The sequence below is a fragment of the Eschrichtius robustus genome, chromosome 3, assembly GCF_028021215.1.
Source record: "Eschrichtius robustus isolate mEscRob2 chromosome 3, mEscRob2.pri, whole genome shotgun sequence".
In the NCBI taxonomy this organism is placed as follows: Eukaryota; Metazoa; Chordata; class Mammalia; order Artiodactyla; family Eschrichtiidae; genus Eschrichtius; species Eschrichtius robustus.
Window position 1 is genome coordinate 103,605,348 of NC_090826.1, and position 15,605 is coordinate 103,620,952.

Consider the following 15,605-nt stretch of genomic DNA (forward strand, 5'->3'; position numbering starts at 1 on the left):
GCAAGCTTGTCAAGTGTTCCGTTGACACAGAGCCAGGAGATAGCACTAATAAGTCAGCTGACAGGAACAAGATTCAAAGAGATCTAGACAGGTTAGAATGATGGATCAAAACTAACAAGATGGAAGATAGAAGCTATAGTTAAGTTCAAGCAATTAGATGCACCAGGTAAGGGAGACGAGTTCATGCATGAGTAATGAAAGCAGTGGTTTTGGTTGATTACACTCTTGATATAAATTACATATATTTACATATATTACGTATACATGTATTACAAATTACGTATATTACATATTCCATATATTCCATATATTTACGTATTCCAAATTACATATTACATACCGTAACATTTGTTAAAAAAGAGAGAGAAAAAATTTTGGCAGATTTATATTGCATACATAAAGTGGTCATATCCAAAAAAAAAAAGGGGGATAATTATCTCACAGTATTCTTCATATTGAATTCTATTTGAGATGACTCAAATTAAGCAAACATTCATTGAAAAATGCCCATGAGGGGGTCTGGCGAGGAGAGAAGTAATTGAAGCAGTTGGAGCCGTTTCTCTGAGGAATTTGAGAATATGTGTAGAGTGTGGGGAGGATGAGATAGTCATATTCAAATATTTGAAAGTGACATTGAAAAGAATTAAGTGTCTTATGTGTAACTCCAGATGACGAGTAAAGGGAAGTTTCAGACAGAAAGATAGATTTCTGCTCAATATACATTAGAATTAATTGACATTTTGAGATACCCAAATAGAGAATTTGCTGTGACAGGAATTTTCCAACTTGGACCCATTAGGGATGATGTGGAGTGGATCGGGAGGACACACTAGGTGACTTGAGGGTCCCTTCCACTCTATGGTTTAATTTATTTCACTTAAAAGGTATGTATTGAATTTCTACGCACCGTGTGTATAGTGAGTGGTGAGCAAAACATAAGCTGCTCTCTTGGCACCTACATATATAATCGATGGAGGAGACAGACAATCAACAGGTAAGCGACAACTTACTATAAACTAAATGCTATGTAGAACGCAAACAGGGTGCTGAGATAGAGAAAGATTAGGAAGGCCCTCCATAGATAAAATGGTCAGGGAAAGTCTCACTGAGGGGATACTTAAGTGAGACCTAAAGGGTGAGGGGATAGGCTTTTAAAGAACTAGGAGAAACATTCCCAGCAGAAAGCACAACATGAAAAAAGGCCTCCTTGGTAAGACAAGGCTGGGCACACTGAGGAAGGGAAAGCAGGTCAGGGTAGCTGGAACACAGGAGGCAAGGAACAGGATGGCAGAGGTGAGAGGGAGACGTAGGCAGAGCCAGATCACATGGCGCCCTGTGCGAACAAAGGTGAGAATTTACATTTTTTTCCTAAGTTCAATAGAAAGCCACTGAAGAGTTTTAAGCAAGGAGAGACAGAATCTGATTCACGTTATAAAAAGGTTGATGAGTTCTTTAAGACCGTTTTAGTGCTGAAAAATAGCAGAAAACAGAGGCTGTTCTGTTCCAGCACCTAGGTTAACTCAGAAGGGAAATGTAGGGAGAACCAGCCAGAACTCTGCCAGAGTTTCCTCAGCTCTTAAGAGCCCAGCCCCTAGGGAGGCTCAAAACATCATGGTAGAGGGCTTTGAAGCACTGGGCAGTGTATTCGTTCTCAACTTGAGAACCTGGAATCTACCCTTGTGTCATTTGTGGCCTTCCAGAAGAAATGCAACTCAGAGTGACTGCCAGAAAACAAGTACAGATCCACGAGTGCCCTTGAGACTCTACGTGATCTAATCTCTAAAGAGGCAAGCGTTTTACAAAACAAGTGAGAAGTGTCCTTTCCTTCCAGTGATATTTGGAATTGGAGTTGAGGATAAGGTTAAAATTAAGCAAAATAACTAGAATAGAGTTAAGGGCAAAGAGATCTTGCTATAAAATTGAAATTCGATATCAAAAAGGAAATGGGATGAATTAAGAAAACACAAGAAAGGATTAATTACAGGAAGGTCAGCATTAAATAGCTAGATTGAGAACTAAGCAAGTTTAAGAGGTGCTGTGGTGAGGTGTGGAGATGTGGGTCCTACAACTGATAGTATAATAACATTGCAGGCTGTATAGAAAAATGGGGGAAAAGAGAAAAAAGCTACCAGTAAGCCTTCCACCTTAATTGGCATTATTATTAATTTTGTGCGTGTCTTCTGTTATTTTTCCCTTGCATCTGCTTTTAATATCTTTATTAGATTTTTGTTTAAGTCGTAAGAGCAATACACGTGAATTGCAGAAAATGAAACCTGCTCTGGTCTCCCAACCCAACCTCTCAGAGGTATACAAATGGAGTATAGTCTTAAAAGTTAATAGTTTGTTAAAAGAAGTCAAAAGAAGATGAGATATATCTACACACACACACACACACACACACACACACACACACACACACACACACAATGGAATACTACTCAGCCATAAAAAAGAATGAAATTTTGCCATTTGCAGCATCATAGATGGACCTGGAGGGCATTATTCTAAGTGAAATAAGTCAGAGAAAGACAAACACTGCCTGATCTCACTTATATGGAATATAAGAAATATAACAAACTAGTGAATATAACAAACAAGAAGCAGGAAGAAGGAAGAAGAGGGAAGAGGAGGAGAGGGAGGAGGAGGAGGGAGGTGACCGTGCCGTGGCGGAGGAGCGGGAGGGGGATGGAGAGGAGGAGGCTCCCGGGTGGCATGGAGCTCCTGCTCCTCCAGGCGCTGCCCAGGCCCCTGTCAGCCAGGGCTGAACCCCTGCAGGATAAGGAAACCTGCGTGGGTCCCAACAATCAAAGCTACATCTGTGACACAGGACACTGCTGTGGACAGTCTCAGCGCTGCAGCTACTACTATGAACTCTGGTGCTTCTGGCTCGTGTGGACCATCATCATCCTCCTGAGCTGCTGCTGCGTGCGCCACCACCGCCGAGCCAAGCACCGCCTTCAGGCCCAACAGCGGCAACATGAAATCCACCTGATCGCCTACCGGGAAGCCCGCAATTACTCAGCGCTGCCATTTTATTTCAGGTTTTTGCCGAACTGTTTACTACCTCTTTATGAGGAAGTGGAACTGACCTCCAACTCCTCCCCACCCCATACAGTGCCTTCCAGCTCCAGCAGCAGCAGCTGCTTGCAGTGTGGCCCTACAGGCCTACTGCCTACCGTGTGGCCGATCTCACCAGGGGCTCCCAGGGGGCTCCGAGCAGCCCCTTGTCGGGCCCAGCAGAAGCAGCACGCGACCCCCGAGCATCGCTGACCCTGAGCCCTCCGACATGCCAGCAGCCCCAGCAGCCGCCAAAGCCCCCGGGATGGAGCCCAGCGGCTCTGTGGCTGGCCTGGGGGAGGTGGACCCCGGGGCCTTCCTGGACAAGGATTCCGAATGTAAGGAGGAGCTGCTGAAAGGGTGCAACTCCGAACAGGGCGGCGCCCTCCCCGACAGCAAAGACAAGACGCCCGGCAGACATCGCCGCTTCACAGGTGACTCGGGCACCGAGGTGTGTGTGCGCAACCGGGGCCACCATGATGACGACCTCAGAGAGTTCAACGTGCTCATCGACGATGCTCTGGAAGGACCCCTGGACTTCTGCCGCAGCTGCCACGTGCGGCCTCCTGGCGACGAGGAGGAAGGGCTCTGCCAGCCCTCGGAGGAGCAGGCCCGGGAGCCCGGGCGCCCCCACCTGCCGCGGCTGCCTGCCTGCCTGCTGCTGAACACCATCAACGAGCAGGACTCCCCAAACTCCCAGAGCAGCAGCTCCCCCAGCTAGAGCAGGCCCTGCCTGCGCCCGAGAACTTGGCGACGCAACCAGGGTAGGGAACCATGAGAGAAGCATTAAGTGACTGTGTTCCTTTCCGCCCCACCCCTCCCCCCCCCCCCCCGCTCCTGCATTTTCCTGCATCTCCAGGTACAGTTTGGGGTGTGGGTGCCTCACCCCCCATAGAAACACAGTGTCGTGGAAGGCCAAGAAGTTGTCCTGTGACTCATTCCTCATACCCCACCCCGTCCCCCTTTACCTCTTTTCAAGTCACGTGTCACTACCTGCTTGGGTCAGAGAGATGTGTGTTTCAGAAGCCCCCAAGGAGGGGGTGAGACTGTGCCCTGAGGTGACTCTTGGTGATGGAGTGGATTCATGTTCTGGTGTGAGATTACAAGAACCTCGCAGCGTCTCAGTCCGAAAGAGGTGGCAGTTCTCAGCCCTGGGTGAAGCCCCCGGAGGTCCAGGGATTGTCGCTTCTCACTGTCAGTGTCTCCGGAGCTGGAGTTGGGCCCCTCCTGTGGGAGGATGAGAGCTGACCGGCGGTTTCGTGGTGGGTTGGTAAAGGGCTTGTGCTCTCAAATTCCAGGTGATGAGATCGAGGTGGCACGATGCATCCTGGAGGGGCCCCTTCCCAGCAGGTCCTGGCTGGCTGCGGATTGGTTCAGTGTGGAAGATTACACCTGCCTTCTCTTGGTTTTTTTCCTTTTTTTAAAAAAAAACAACAACAAAAGCGAGCTGAAAATAAGAACTTGACCAGTGGGCAGGCAAGAATTCTGTTTTGGAAAAGGAAAATTTGTGGCTTTTTCCCAACTTGGCCTTCAAAGAATCCTGGCTACAGTTGAGACAGAAGGAGATGTTTTGTGTGCAGGCTTGGGCGGGGGCTATCTCTGGAACTTCTGCAGGTGAGCAGGAGGCCCTGCGCTGTGGCAGTGGATAGAGGTGCAGCTTTCCGCATCTCTGCCCTTTGATCTGTGCCCACAGGTGACCAGTACCCTCCCTCATCCCAAGCACACATCTGCCGGCCTTCATGTCTCACTGTTCTCTACGAACAAATGAGGAAACTGTGGGTCCTGAGAAAGGGCGGTCCCGCAGCCTGACTCTCACACAGTATTTTCTCTTGATTCTGAATAAGCTGTTTTGTTTATTTGTTTATTTTTTCAGACGGACCGTTTGGAAAAAAATGCCTTGGTTATCTGTGGTTTTCGTGCCCTTTCCCTGCTCTGCGCCCCCTTGAGTGGGGTAACTAATTTTTGTAGCCTATGTAAAGTGTCTAAGTGGCCCACGTAGAAGGGTGAAGGCAGCCATCCTGAAGGACCACAGGATCCTTATTACTGTAGTTTGGCTTCAAAAACCAGTTGAGCTTTGACAAGAATAATCTGAATGGAGAAAGCAAACTGCCTAAACTAACATTCCCTGTCCAGCCCTGTTCATATGAAGAGTTTGGTTCTCCTCCCACTCTTGAATGATGACATTCAGACTAGGCATTGATATATACACATACACACAATATAGAGAAATCCAAGGCTGTGAGGTGAACGAGTGTCTGAGTTTGGAGTCCACAAAACCAAAATCCATGTTGAACAAAGTGCAGTCTGTATACAGCGACTTTTCGGATAACCTGTGTGTGTCTGTCCGTTGTGTGTGAGCCCCCAGCCCTGTTTTCCTGTGAATACGCTTTGAACGGCAGCCACTCTGCTCACGTTACCCACACGCTTGGAGCAGGCGCGGCCCTCTCAAGGTAATTTATTTTACGCATTTACTGTTCGCTGAGCAAACGTCTGACTGTGCACTTGGGTGTACTCAGCAGCGCTATCGGCGGCAGTCCCCACGTTTGCCAGAGATGCTGTGCTCCAAGTAGAGGTTTTACTCTACCCATCACTGCAAATTGCACATTGCTCCTGGACACTCGGAGGCCTGCGTTCTGCTCCCTGTAAACGGAAACGTGCTCTGAGCCTGCCTGCCTCCCTCGGCTGCTCCTGGCCCTTGGCGTCAGCCCCCGGGGGTGTCCACAACCGCTCGGGACAGAAGGCCAGGGTGGAACCTCAGAAGCTGGACTGGATCTTCAGTGTCAAGCTCGGACTGGCGGTGGCCCAGACATCAGCCCTGCCCAGAATTGCCAGGAGGGTTTGGCGGCCTCCACAGTGTCGTAGGGCTTACCTCCCTCTGCTGAGGTCCAGCGCGTGGCCGGAATGTGGCGAGAGTGGGCAGGAGTGTGCCAGAAGCCCTCAGATGCCTTTCCTGCCACCTTTTTTTTGTTTTTTGTTTTTATCCCAAACAACTCACTGAAGTGTCTCAAAGGAGATCAAGTTTTACCAAAATGAACCCTGCTTGAGTTAACTGGTTGAAGGGATGGATTCTGGCCCTCTCAGGATTCCTTCTCCAGTCAGAGTGGGGACCTGGTCCACGTGTTTACTGCTGAGTTCACTGCCGCATCCAACGCGAAAGGCGTGAGAAGAAGAAAACGCAGCCGGTGGAGCTGGGCTCGAGTCCAGAGTCACAGTCTGGCCCCTGCTACATGAAGCTGCCCTGCATGACGAAAGACGGAAGTAGGGAGCTGAAGGACTCGGGAGGGCGCCGGGGAGATTTGAGGGAGTCTGGTATTCCAGGTGAATAAGAAGAAAGGGGTTGGTCGAGGGTTTGGTGCTACAGTCGGAAGATTTGCAAATGCTAACACGTTCCCCTGTGAGGCACTTCACCCTTTGTCAGTTATTGCGAATGTGTGTATTTTAAGCAATAACATTCAGCTGGTCAGACTTTTCTGTGCAGTCTCGGTGATGCATTTCCTGTGCTGTGATTGTTCTGAAGACAGAGTGGCTCTAACCACTGTGAGAAGCCCAAATAAAATCGATCCCCGAAAAAAAGAAAAAAGAAGCAGACTCACAGATATAGAGAACAAACTAGGAGTTACCAGTGGAAAGAGGGAAGGGGGGAGGGGCAATATAGGGGTGGGGAGTAAGAGGTACAAACTATTAGGTATAAAATAAGCTACAAGGATATATTGTACAACACGGGGAATATAGCCAATATTTTATAATTACTATAAATAGAGTATAACCTTTAAAAATTGTGAATCACTATATTGTACACCTGTAATTTGTATAATATTATTATACATCAACTATACTTCGATTAAAAGGAGTTAATAGTTTGTTGTTAAAAACATTTTTCAAAGCACTATAATTATAGTATATATGCAATCCTATTACTTAACATTCTACAAACATTAACATTATACGTTAATATTTATTTGATCTCCTTGAGTTAATAACAATTAATGTCAATTTTGCTTAGGTTTTAGTTTAAGTTTCATACAAACCTTTAAAGGAAAAGGCCTTTCAAGACCATTATAAAAGAGGAAGATGGGGGCTTCCCTGGTGGCGCAGTGGTTAGGAATCCACCTGCCAATGCAGGGGACACGGGTTCGTGCCCCGGTCCGGGAAGATTCCACATGCCGCGGAGCGGCTAGGCCTGTGAGCCACAACTACTGAGCCTGCGCGTCTGGAGCTTGTGCTCTGCAACAAGAGAGGCCGCGATAGTGAGAGGCCTGTGCACCGCGATGAAGAGTGGCCCGCACTTGCCGCAACTGGAGAAAGCCCTTGCACAGAAACGAAGACCCAACACAGCCATAAATAAATAAATAAATAAATAAATTTATTAAAAAAAAAAAAAGAGGAAGATGGTGGCTAATAAGCGCATGAAGAGGAGCTCAACATCAATAGTCGTTAGGAAATGCACATTAAAACCAAGCTGAGCTATCACTTCACAGCTGCTAGAATGACTATAATAAAAGACAGACAATAACAAGTGTTGGTAAGGATGTGGAGAACCTGGAACCTTTATATGTTGCTCTTGGGAATGTAAAATGGTACAGTCACTTTGGAAAACAGCTGGTAACTCCTTAAAAATTTACACATAAACTTACCACCTGACCAGCAATTCCTCTTAGGGTATCTATCCAAGAGAAATGGAAAAAAAAAAGTCTATATAAAGACTTGTTAATGTTCATAACAACATGATTCCTAGTAAACCCCAAGGGAAAACAATCCAAATATAATGGAATACCATTCAGCAATAAAATGATTGAAACACTGATATACACTACAACACGGATGAACCTCAAAACATTATGCTAAATGAAAGGAGACAGAGGCAATGGACTACATATTGTATACTCCATTTATAAGAAATGTCCCAAAAGGCATACTTATAAATACAGAAAGCAGATCAGTGGTGGCCTTGGTGCTGGGGGTGTTAGTGGGAACTGACTACATACAGTTTTGAGGGAAGTTTTGGGGGATGATGGAAATGTTCTAAAACTAGATTGTGGTGATGGTTGCACAACTTTATAAATTTACTAAAAAAGTATTGAATCGTACACTTACCAAAAAAGAAAAGTGGATGAAGGAGGGCCTGATTTGAACCATTTTGGGGATAATATTTTAAGACCAGTGACATTTGGAACGTAATACAAAATATGGTACAACAAAAGAATTTGTAAACTCTCTTCACTTTTCCATTTATAACCAGATTTGTCTTTACTATATTCTCATCCTGACTGTGCCTTTATCAAAGTTTAAAATGGTCATATATTTGAAAGGCACAAAATAAAATGAAATCGAATTACCATTACATACTGTTAAATAAAAAGAATGAAAACAGCAGAAAAGGTGGACCTTGTGTTTGGCTTTTATGTTAATATGCTGCTACCTAGTGATCATTTATAAAATGGCAGGACTTGGTTTGTTTTTTTATCTTGGATTTGTTGAGCCACGTCTGTATAACAGAAATATCTGAATGCTTGGTTATGTGTAGGTTAAATACCTAAATGAATCACTGAATAATTTATGCTTCCTAAAAACACTGTGGTGGCAAGAACTGGATTGGGAGTCCCCCCAAAATGGCTTCCAGTCCCTGATCTGTCCAGTGTCAGCTTTCTGACTTTGAGCCAGGAAAACATTAATCTTCTGGTTCCAAAGTTCAAGGAGAGGCTCGTAAGGAAGTGGCTAATAGCATGGCCTTGGGGCAAGCTCCTTAACTACTCTAAACCTTGGTGTCCTATTCTTTAAAATGGGGATAGAGGAATACCCACTGCCAGGGTACCTGTGAGAACTACATGTAAGAATGCGTGTAAAAGCACTTATCTCAAAATATACCTCAGAAGTTAGGCTACAGTGATGTTTCCCTATAGTAATAATGTGCCTCATGGGGACAAAAAATCCTTTATCTACTGTTTAAAATTAGTTACCACTCCCCACCCCAAAGCAATTAGCAAAAACCCAGAAGGATATAAATTCAAAATATACTTAGATTATCAGCTAATTGGAAAAACATATTCGGACAATTTCATTTTTAAAATAAGGAGTAAAGGTAAAGGTTGCATAGAACTTGGAATTTTACAAATAACTTGAAATTTGGAATTGCTGATTATTTTAAAACAATCCAGACAGTGACAGGGATGTCAAGGGGTGACTTCTAGCTGATGCTCTCACCACCAGTATCTTATGGATGCCTGTCATGTTTAATATATGCCAGCCAGCACAATTCTGACCAGATAAAATACAACTGTTTCATTTCCCCAAGAATTAAAATGAGTGTTTGCTCCACTCTGGATTTTATTCCACAAGTCAGTGAACCATTCTGCTTAAGGATTAATACCATCTAAAACTAAAGGGTTTCTACTATTTACTCCTTCATCCATTAATTTCCTTAGGATGTCAAAACATCTAGGTGATTGATCTTAGGTTTTATTTTCCATGCAGATGTTTTGGCATTGCTTATACAGTGTATCTTTGTCTTTAACAGCTTTATTGAAGGATAATTTAGACACCATAGAATTCACCTATTTAAAGTGTACAGTGCCCTGAGTCTTAGGAAATGTATATAGCTGTGCAGCCATTACTACGATCCAGTTTTAGAACAGTTCCATCACATACTTTACGTTTGACCAGCCCCATACAGAAAGAATGTATTGGCTCATTAACCTGTGGATTTAAACCATCTAGCTCTAGGACCTAGTCTAGCCATTCATTTTGAATCAATCAAGTTTTAAAGAAAAACAAAGTCTCAACTTTACTCAAAATAGGGGTCCATAAAGCACATCGTGTCCAAAGGGCTCTCCAAGAGTCTACAGGCTAATTAAGGATATAAATTAAAAATAAGTTAATATATACACACTAATGTATGTATTTTGAAAAGTGTATATTGTATAATTCACTATAGTTTATGCCAACATTATGGCCACCTTTCACAAAAAAACTTGTTTGTGTTTTCACTCTTATAAATATGATTAAGTGGGACAAACTGTCCAGAGCTTAAACATTTTGTTCTAGCATATCCCAAATTTATGGGAGAAATATTTCCCCTTTCTGTGATTTGGCTGTGCACACTTTCATGGGGTTGGACCTGATACTGGCTTGAATACTTGCAGAGGAAGAGCTTCCTCCTCAATGGGGTATTTAAGAGGCCCCAATTTTGTCTTATTTGTTTCAAAAAGATATTATTCAAGAAATAATTAAACTATCATGCCCCTTTTCCTGCAAATCCAGTATGCACGGTCCTCTTCTCTTAACACAGCATCTATTAAAAATGTGCATAAAAAACTCTCAATGCGAGAATTACAATCTGGGAATAATGAAAATGCCTCTTTATTTATTTGTTTTTTGCTCCTTTCCTGTCTCTACATTTATCTGTAGGTGTTTCAGAAGGGATAGTTATGTATAAACTAATTGCACTTTGCTTCCAGACACATCTTTATCTAGTCCTACAGAGTTTACTGCTAACTCCACTCATCTTGACATTTAAATACTATTTTACATTGTTATTTAAGTGTTCAATATGTGCTAGTTCTGTCTCCTCCAAATACTGAGCAAACTCTTTGTGGTTAGAATAGTCATCTTAAACTTTGTATATGAAAAAATGAATTGTATATTTCTGAAGCACCTGGTCCACATTGGGCACACAGAAAGCTATTTAATAAGGACTCATTTAATTAATAAATGATACCTTGGGGCTTCCCTGGTGGCGCAGTGGTTAAGAATCCGCCTGCCAGTTCAGGGGACACGGGTTCGATCCCTGGTCCGAGAACATTCCACATGCCACGGAGCAACTAAGCCCGTGAGCCACAACTACTGAGCCTGTGCTTCTAGAGCCCGTGCTCTGCAACAAGAGAAGCCAAGAGAAGCCATCATAATGAGAAGCTGGCGCACCACAACGAAGAGTAGCCCCCACTTGCCGAAACTAGAGAAAGCCCGCGTGCAGCAACGAAGATCCAACGCAGCCATAAATAAATAAATAAATAAATAAATAAATAAATAAATAAATAAATAAATAAATAAAATCTATTTAAAAAATAAATGATACCTCAGGTTTGTCTCCCCTCCTCTGGAACCCCTAGGACATTTACATTTATTATATAGCCCAGATTTCCTAGAATTTGCAGATTTCCTGTCCTACGGTCTCCATAAGTACAGTTGCACACGCCATATGTCTGGACATATGGTCCTCAGTAGTTTTAAGACGAAGCCATCTTTCTTGCAATAAGTCTCTAATTTCTATTCCTCCCTTTTTGTTGACTAAGAGATCTGATTACGATATCAAATAGTCCCCTTTCTTTTAACTTCACCCTCGATTTTTAATATTACAAAAAGCATACTAGTAGAAAAAGTCTGACAATACAAAGTGCAAAATAAAACTCCCTTTCACCAAAGGCAATCTATTTCTCCTGTTGTTTCCACTTTGACATTTCTAACTCAGGTCTCCTGAGCGCCTAGAGAAAATTCAGTACACAGAGGAGGCAGCTGCGCTGTCCCGTGGGCACCCGTCGGCAGACGGCCCACTCGCTAATTCTCTGACCTCAGGTGAGTCACTCAAACTTCTATGAGTGTCGGGGGTTCTTAAAATGCTGCCCATGTCACCAGGTTGTCAAGAGAGACATGTATGGGTTAGCGCTTTGTGTTGTGTAGCCCTAGTCTTTTTTTTTTTTTTTTTTTTTTTATTTTTGGCTGTGTTGGGTCTTCGTTTCTGTGCGAGGGCTTTCTCTAGTTGCGGCAAGCGGGGGCCACTCTTCATCGCGGTGCGCGGGCCTCTCACTATCGTGGCCTCTCTTGTTCCGGAGCACAGGCTCCAGACGCGCAGGCTCAGTGGTTGTGGCTCACGGGCCCAGTTGCTCCGCGGCATGTGGGCTCTTCCCAGACCAGGGCTCGAACCCGTCTCCCCTGCATTGGCAGGCGGATTCTCAACCACTGCGCCACCAGGGAAGCCCTAGCCCTAGTCTTTATGCCTGCTCTACGATAGACTTGCCAGTTCACCCCGCAGCTTTAAAGGACGCCCCATCGGCCCTCACTCGCGCCCCGCCCCTCGCCCCTAAATTGCAAATCCAGTGCCTCCTCCTGCGGTGGCCCCTTCTCAGGGACTCCTCCCCTCCCCAGTGACCCCTCGCGGAGGCAGGGCGCCCACTAGCGCCAGGCCCCGGCTCGCAGATGACCGCGAAGCTCCAGGCGCTCTTGGACTCCGGGAGAAGGCGGCTTTCTATGCAGAGGAATTTGTAACGTCTGTTTCCTCTAGGGCCGCCTCTAGATCTTAAATGAATATACGCTAGAGTCGCCCCGCTCACAGTCCCGTTCTTTCGTCTTCCAGGACCTGCAAAGCAAAGCTTCCCTCGTCCGGGAAGCCCTGCCAGCCCCCAAGCCTCCCTCTAGCACCAGCCACGCCCCACCAGCCAGACCAGGTTCCCCCCTCCGCCCCCTCGCCTCATTTTTGATTTCGGCGCGCCGCGAGACTAGGGCGGCTGTGATTTGGTAGCAGGTGAGCACACTTCCCGTCTGATTAACCGATAGTAGCTGGGGTGGGTGGGGCTAAGGCCGCGGCGGTGAATTATGGGGGTTAAGACTACAGGAGGTGGGTGACGATTGGTTCCTGAATGAGGGGGGCGGAGTAAAAGGCGGAAGCAGGCGTTGTGGGTGGGGGTGGTTTCGGGAAAGAGGAAAGAAGCAGCGGGATGGAAGTAGTTGGGTGTCCGCAGCACGGTAGGAGGTCAGGGTCCTAGGGGTCTTCGGGGTCTGTCAGCCTAGCGTGGCGTAATCATTGTCGACCTTCTCTCCTCAGGGACCTTATGTATTCTGAAGACCGGCGTCCGAGATGGCCCGAATAAAGGAAAGAGCTTCTACGTGTGCCGGGCGGACACATGCAGCTTCGTGCGGGCCACCGAGTAGGTCTCGAGCTGGGCACGATTCCCTGCGACTGCGCGTGGCCTCCCAGGAGAAGTCTCCGGCTCCCCGCTTCCCACAAGGACTAGGAGAGCTGGGACCCCTGGTCTGCGGAGCCAGGGCCCTTTAAGTAGTTGGTAATCCCAGGAAAGAGTGGCATGTTAGGGACACGCTCCGCCATTGCTTCCTGTGTGACCCAAGGCTGGTTACTTTCCCTCTCTGGGCCGCCAATTCCCTCACTTATAACGTGGAGGATGGGCTACATCTGGATCCTTCTGGTCCTTTTCAGTTCTGGGTTTCTGTTCACCTGTCAGGCCTTGACCCTCCCTTCTCCTGCTTGAACATTACCCCCTTCCCATTTAAGTGAGGCATACAGGCATAGCAGAAATTAATTGGCGCCAGCTTTGCACTAGTTTTAGGCCGAACTGGTTTTTATTTATTTTTAAAATTTTATTTATTTATTTATTTTTGGCTGCGTTGGGTCTTCGTTGCTGCACGCGGGCTTTCTCTAGTTGCAGAGAGCGGGGGCTCCTCTTCGTTGCAGTGCGCAGGCTCCTCATTGCGGTGGCTTCTCTTGTTGCGGAGCACGGGCTCTAGGCACGTGGGCTTCAGTAGTTGTGGCGCATAGGCTCAGTAGTTGTGGCTCTCGGGCTCTAGAGCATAGGCTCAGTAGTTGTGGTGCACAGGCTTAGTTGCTCCGCGGGATGTGGGATCTTCGCGGACCAGGGCTCGAACCCGTGTCCCCTGCATTGGCAGGCGGATTCTTAACCACTGCGCCACCAGGGAAGCCCAGGGAAGCCCTCCAACTGGTTTTTAAATGTTTGAAGTTAAAACACTCTGGTAGTCAGATTAACAGCCCCCTTTAAAAATAGTATTCTCTGCACTTAAGTGGTGAGATTGATATTCCAAAGAAACAGATTACTTTAGGGATTAAGGCTGAAAGAAACATCAGAAATCTGATTCAGCAGTCTAGTTTTTTACAAAGGTGAAAGCTGAGACCCAGAAATATTAAGCATCTTCTTTGAAGTGAGGAAAGTTAATACTGTTCTCATAAAGTTTTGTTAATGTCTTCACAGTACCAAGTGTCCACAGTTTCTATGTGAAATTTTAAACTGTCACATCATTATGCATTTTTCCTGCTCTCTACTGAACTTGGTTTAGAAAAGGTATTTTTCTACATACGTAAGGCACATAATGGATATCAATACTAGAAAATAAAGTATTTTTTTCAACACGTATATTAACTTCTCATGTTTCCCCCAAATGATTTAGATGATTTGTGTTTTTGTTATGCTTTGAAACTAAGTGGAAGATTTTTACCCTTTTTCAGATTTAGAAAATAAATTTTTAGAGAAAATATTTTCTTAGCCTTCTAATAAGTTTTTACATTTGAAAGAAATTACTGGGATCCAATTTAATTAAATACAAAATGACTCTATTTAAATCAGTGTTAAATCTTAAGATAGAAGGTACCAAACAAAAATACTCAAGCTATCAACACCGTATCATTATGTCAGAGTTTACTGTTTAATTTCTGATATCTATATGGAGCTTCTTAGGTTCAGTACCTAGCTCAAGTTTCATGAGACATTAAAGCACATTCAGATTTGTAGGAGTTAAACATTAATGGAAGCATAACATTTGGTTTTAAGTGAAGAGAAAAATGCCCTTATATAGCGTACCATTTATAAGAACATATTGCTATACAAACTAGTACAATAATATTTGACATGAAGATGGTTATTTGATAAATTCGACCTCTTTGGAATGTCTCGTAACCAGAATATAAGCAAAAAGGCAGAAAGAAAATGCCACAGGTCATGTGAGAGTACTTTAGATCTTCACTCTCAAATGTTATACATAAATTCTTTCATAATAAGAAGTTGGAAGGGAGGAGTTGAACTTATGCCAAGCAAGCATGAAGCAAATTAGTAGAGTGTGTTTGCAGAGTTCGCATGCCAACAACACTGAGTGACAGCTAACAGGTTATCAGGAAAAAGGATGATGCAAGAACCTGGGGAAAATTCACAGCTTGGAGGTATCGCAGTATAGTGGTCACACAGCACAGTATCGTTTTAAACTTGAGTCCTCAGGAAAAAGATAGGTATATTTACTGTCATGTTTTATTTGGGGGCATGAGAAAAGATGAAAGCTGTGGGCCCTTTCCCCAGAGGAATGCACCTAGACATAAAAGTGTGTGGGATTTACAAACCCAGTAGAGGTCATACATGGACCCTTAAGTTTAAAACCCATATTCTGGATTTAATTTTAGGATACCGACCTCTATTCTTTGCCTCCTAAAACAAAATTTCAATTTTTTTTCCCTCTAGCATTCCTGTTTCTCATTGTTTATTGCATGAGGACTTTGTGGTAGAGCTTCAGGGTCTGTTTCTATCACAGGGCAAGAAAGAATACAGGTAAGTGTCCAAAAAGAACAGCTAAGTGTATTTGTTTTTTATTTTGTTTTGCTTGGCCTGGTGGGGTTACAGTCAGCTGTTTTCCTAGGATTGACTATTCTTTAAAAGTCATTAAAAAACAAACGGTATTTCTATATATATTGAATATCTTTTGGGCTGTCACTTCCTAACTTCTGAGCTACTGGTTAATGTGAGAAGCCTGACTTCTGGTTAATT

At 44.6% G+C, this 15,605-nt stretch overlaps 1 protein-coding gene and 1 pseudogene across 6 annotated transcripts in view; both read left to right on the forward strand.

Annotated features, from left to right (window-relative positions):
* The first annotated feature begins 2,685 nt into the window (after positions 1-2,685).
* LOC137761245 (WW domain binding protein 1-like pseudogene) lies at positions 2,686-3,821 on the forward strand (annotated as a pseudogene).
* Positions 3,822-12,737: 8,916 nt separating this feature from the next.
* TTF2 (transcription termination factor 2) overlaps positions 12,738-15,605 on the forward strand; it is a 44,346-nt gene continuing 41,478 nt past the window's right edge. For all 6 annotated transcript variants that reach the window (XR_011073573.1, XR_011073574.1, XR_011073575.1 and 3 more), the window contains exons 1-3: positions 12,738-12,792; positions 12,872-12,974; positions 15,303-15,389. Coding sequence is in view for 1 of the 6 variants with exons in the window: in XM_068540584.1 (XP_068396685.1) it covers positions 12,765-12,792; positions 12,872-12,974; positions 15,303-15,389 (218 nt within the window). In the remaining 5 variants the exon portion in view is untranslated. The remainder of the gene's footprint in view (positions 12,793-12,871; positions 12,975-15,302; positions 15,390-15,605) is intronic.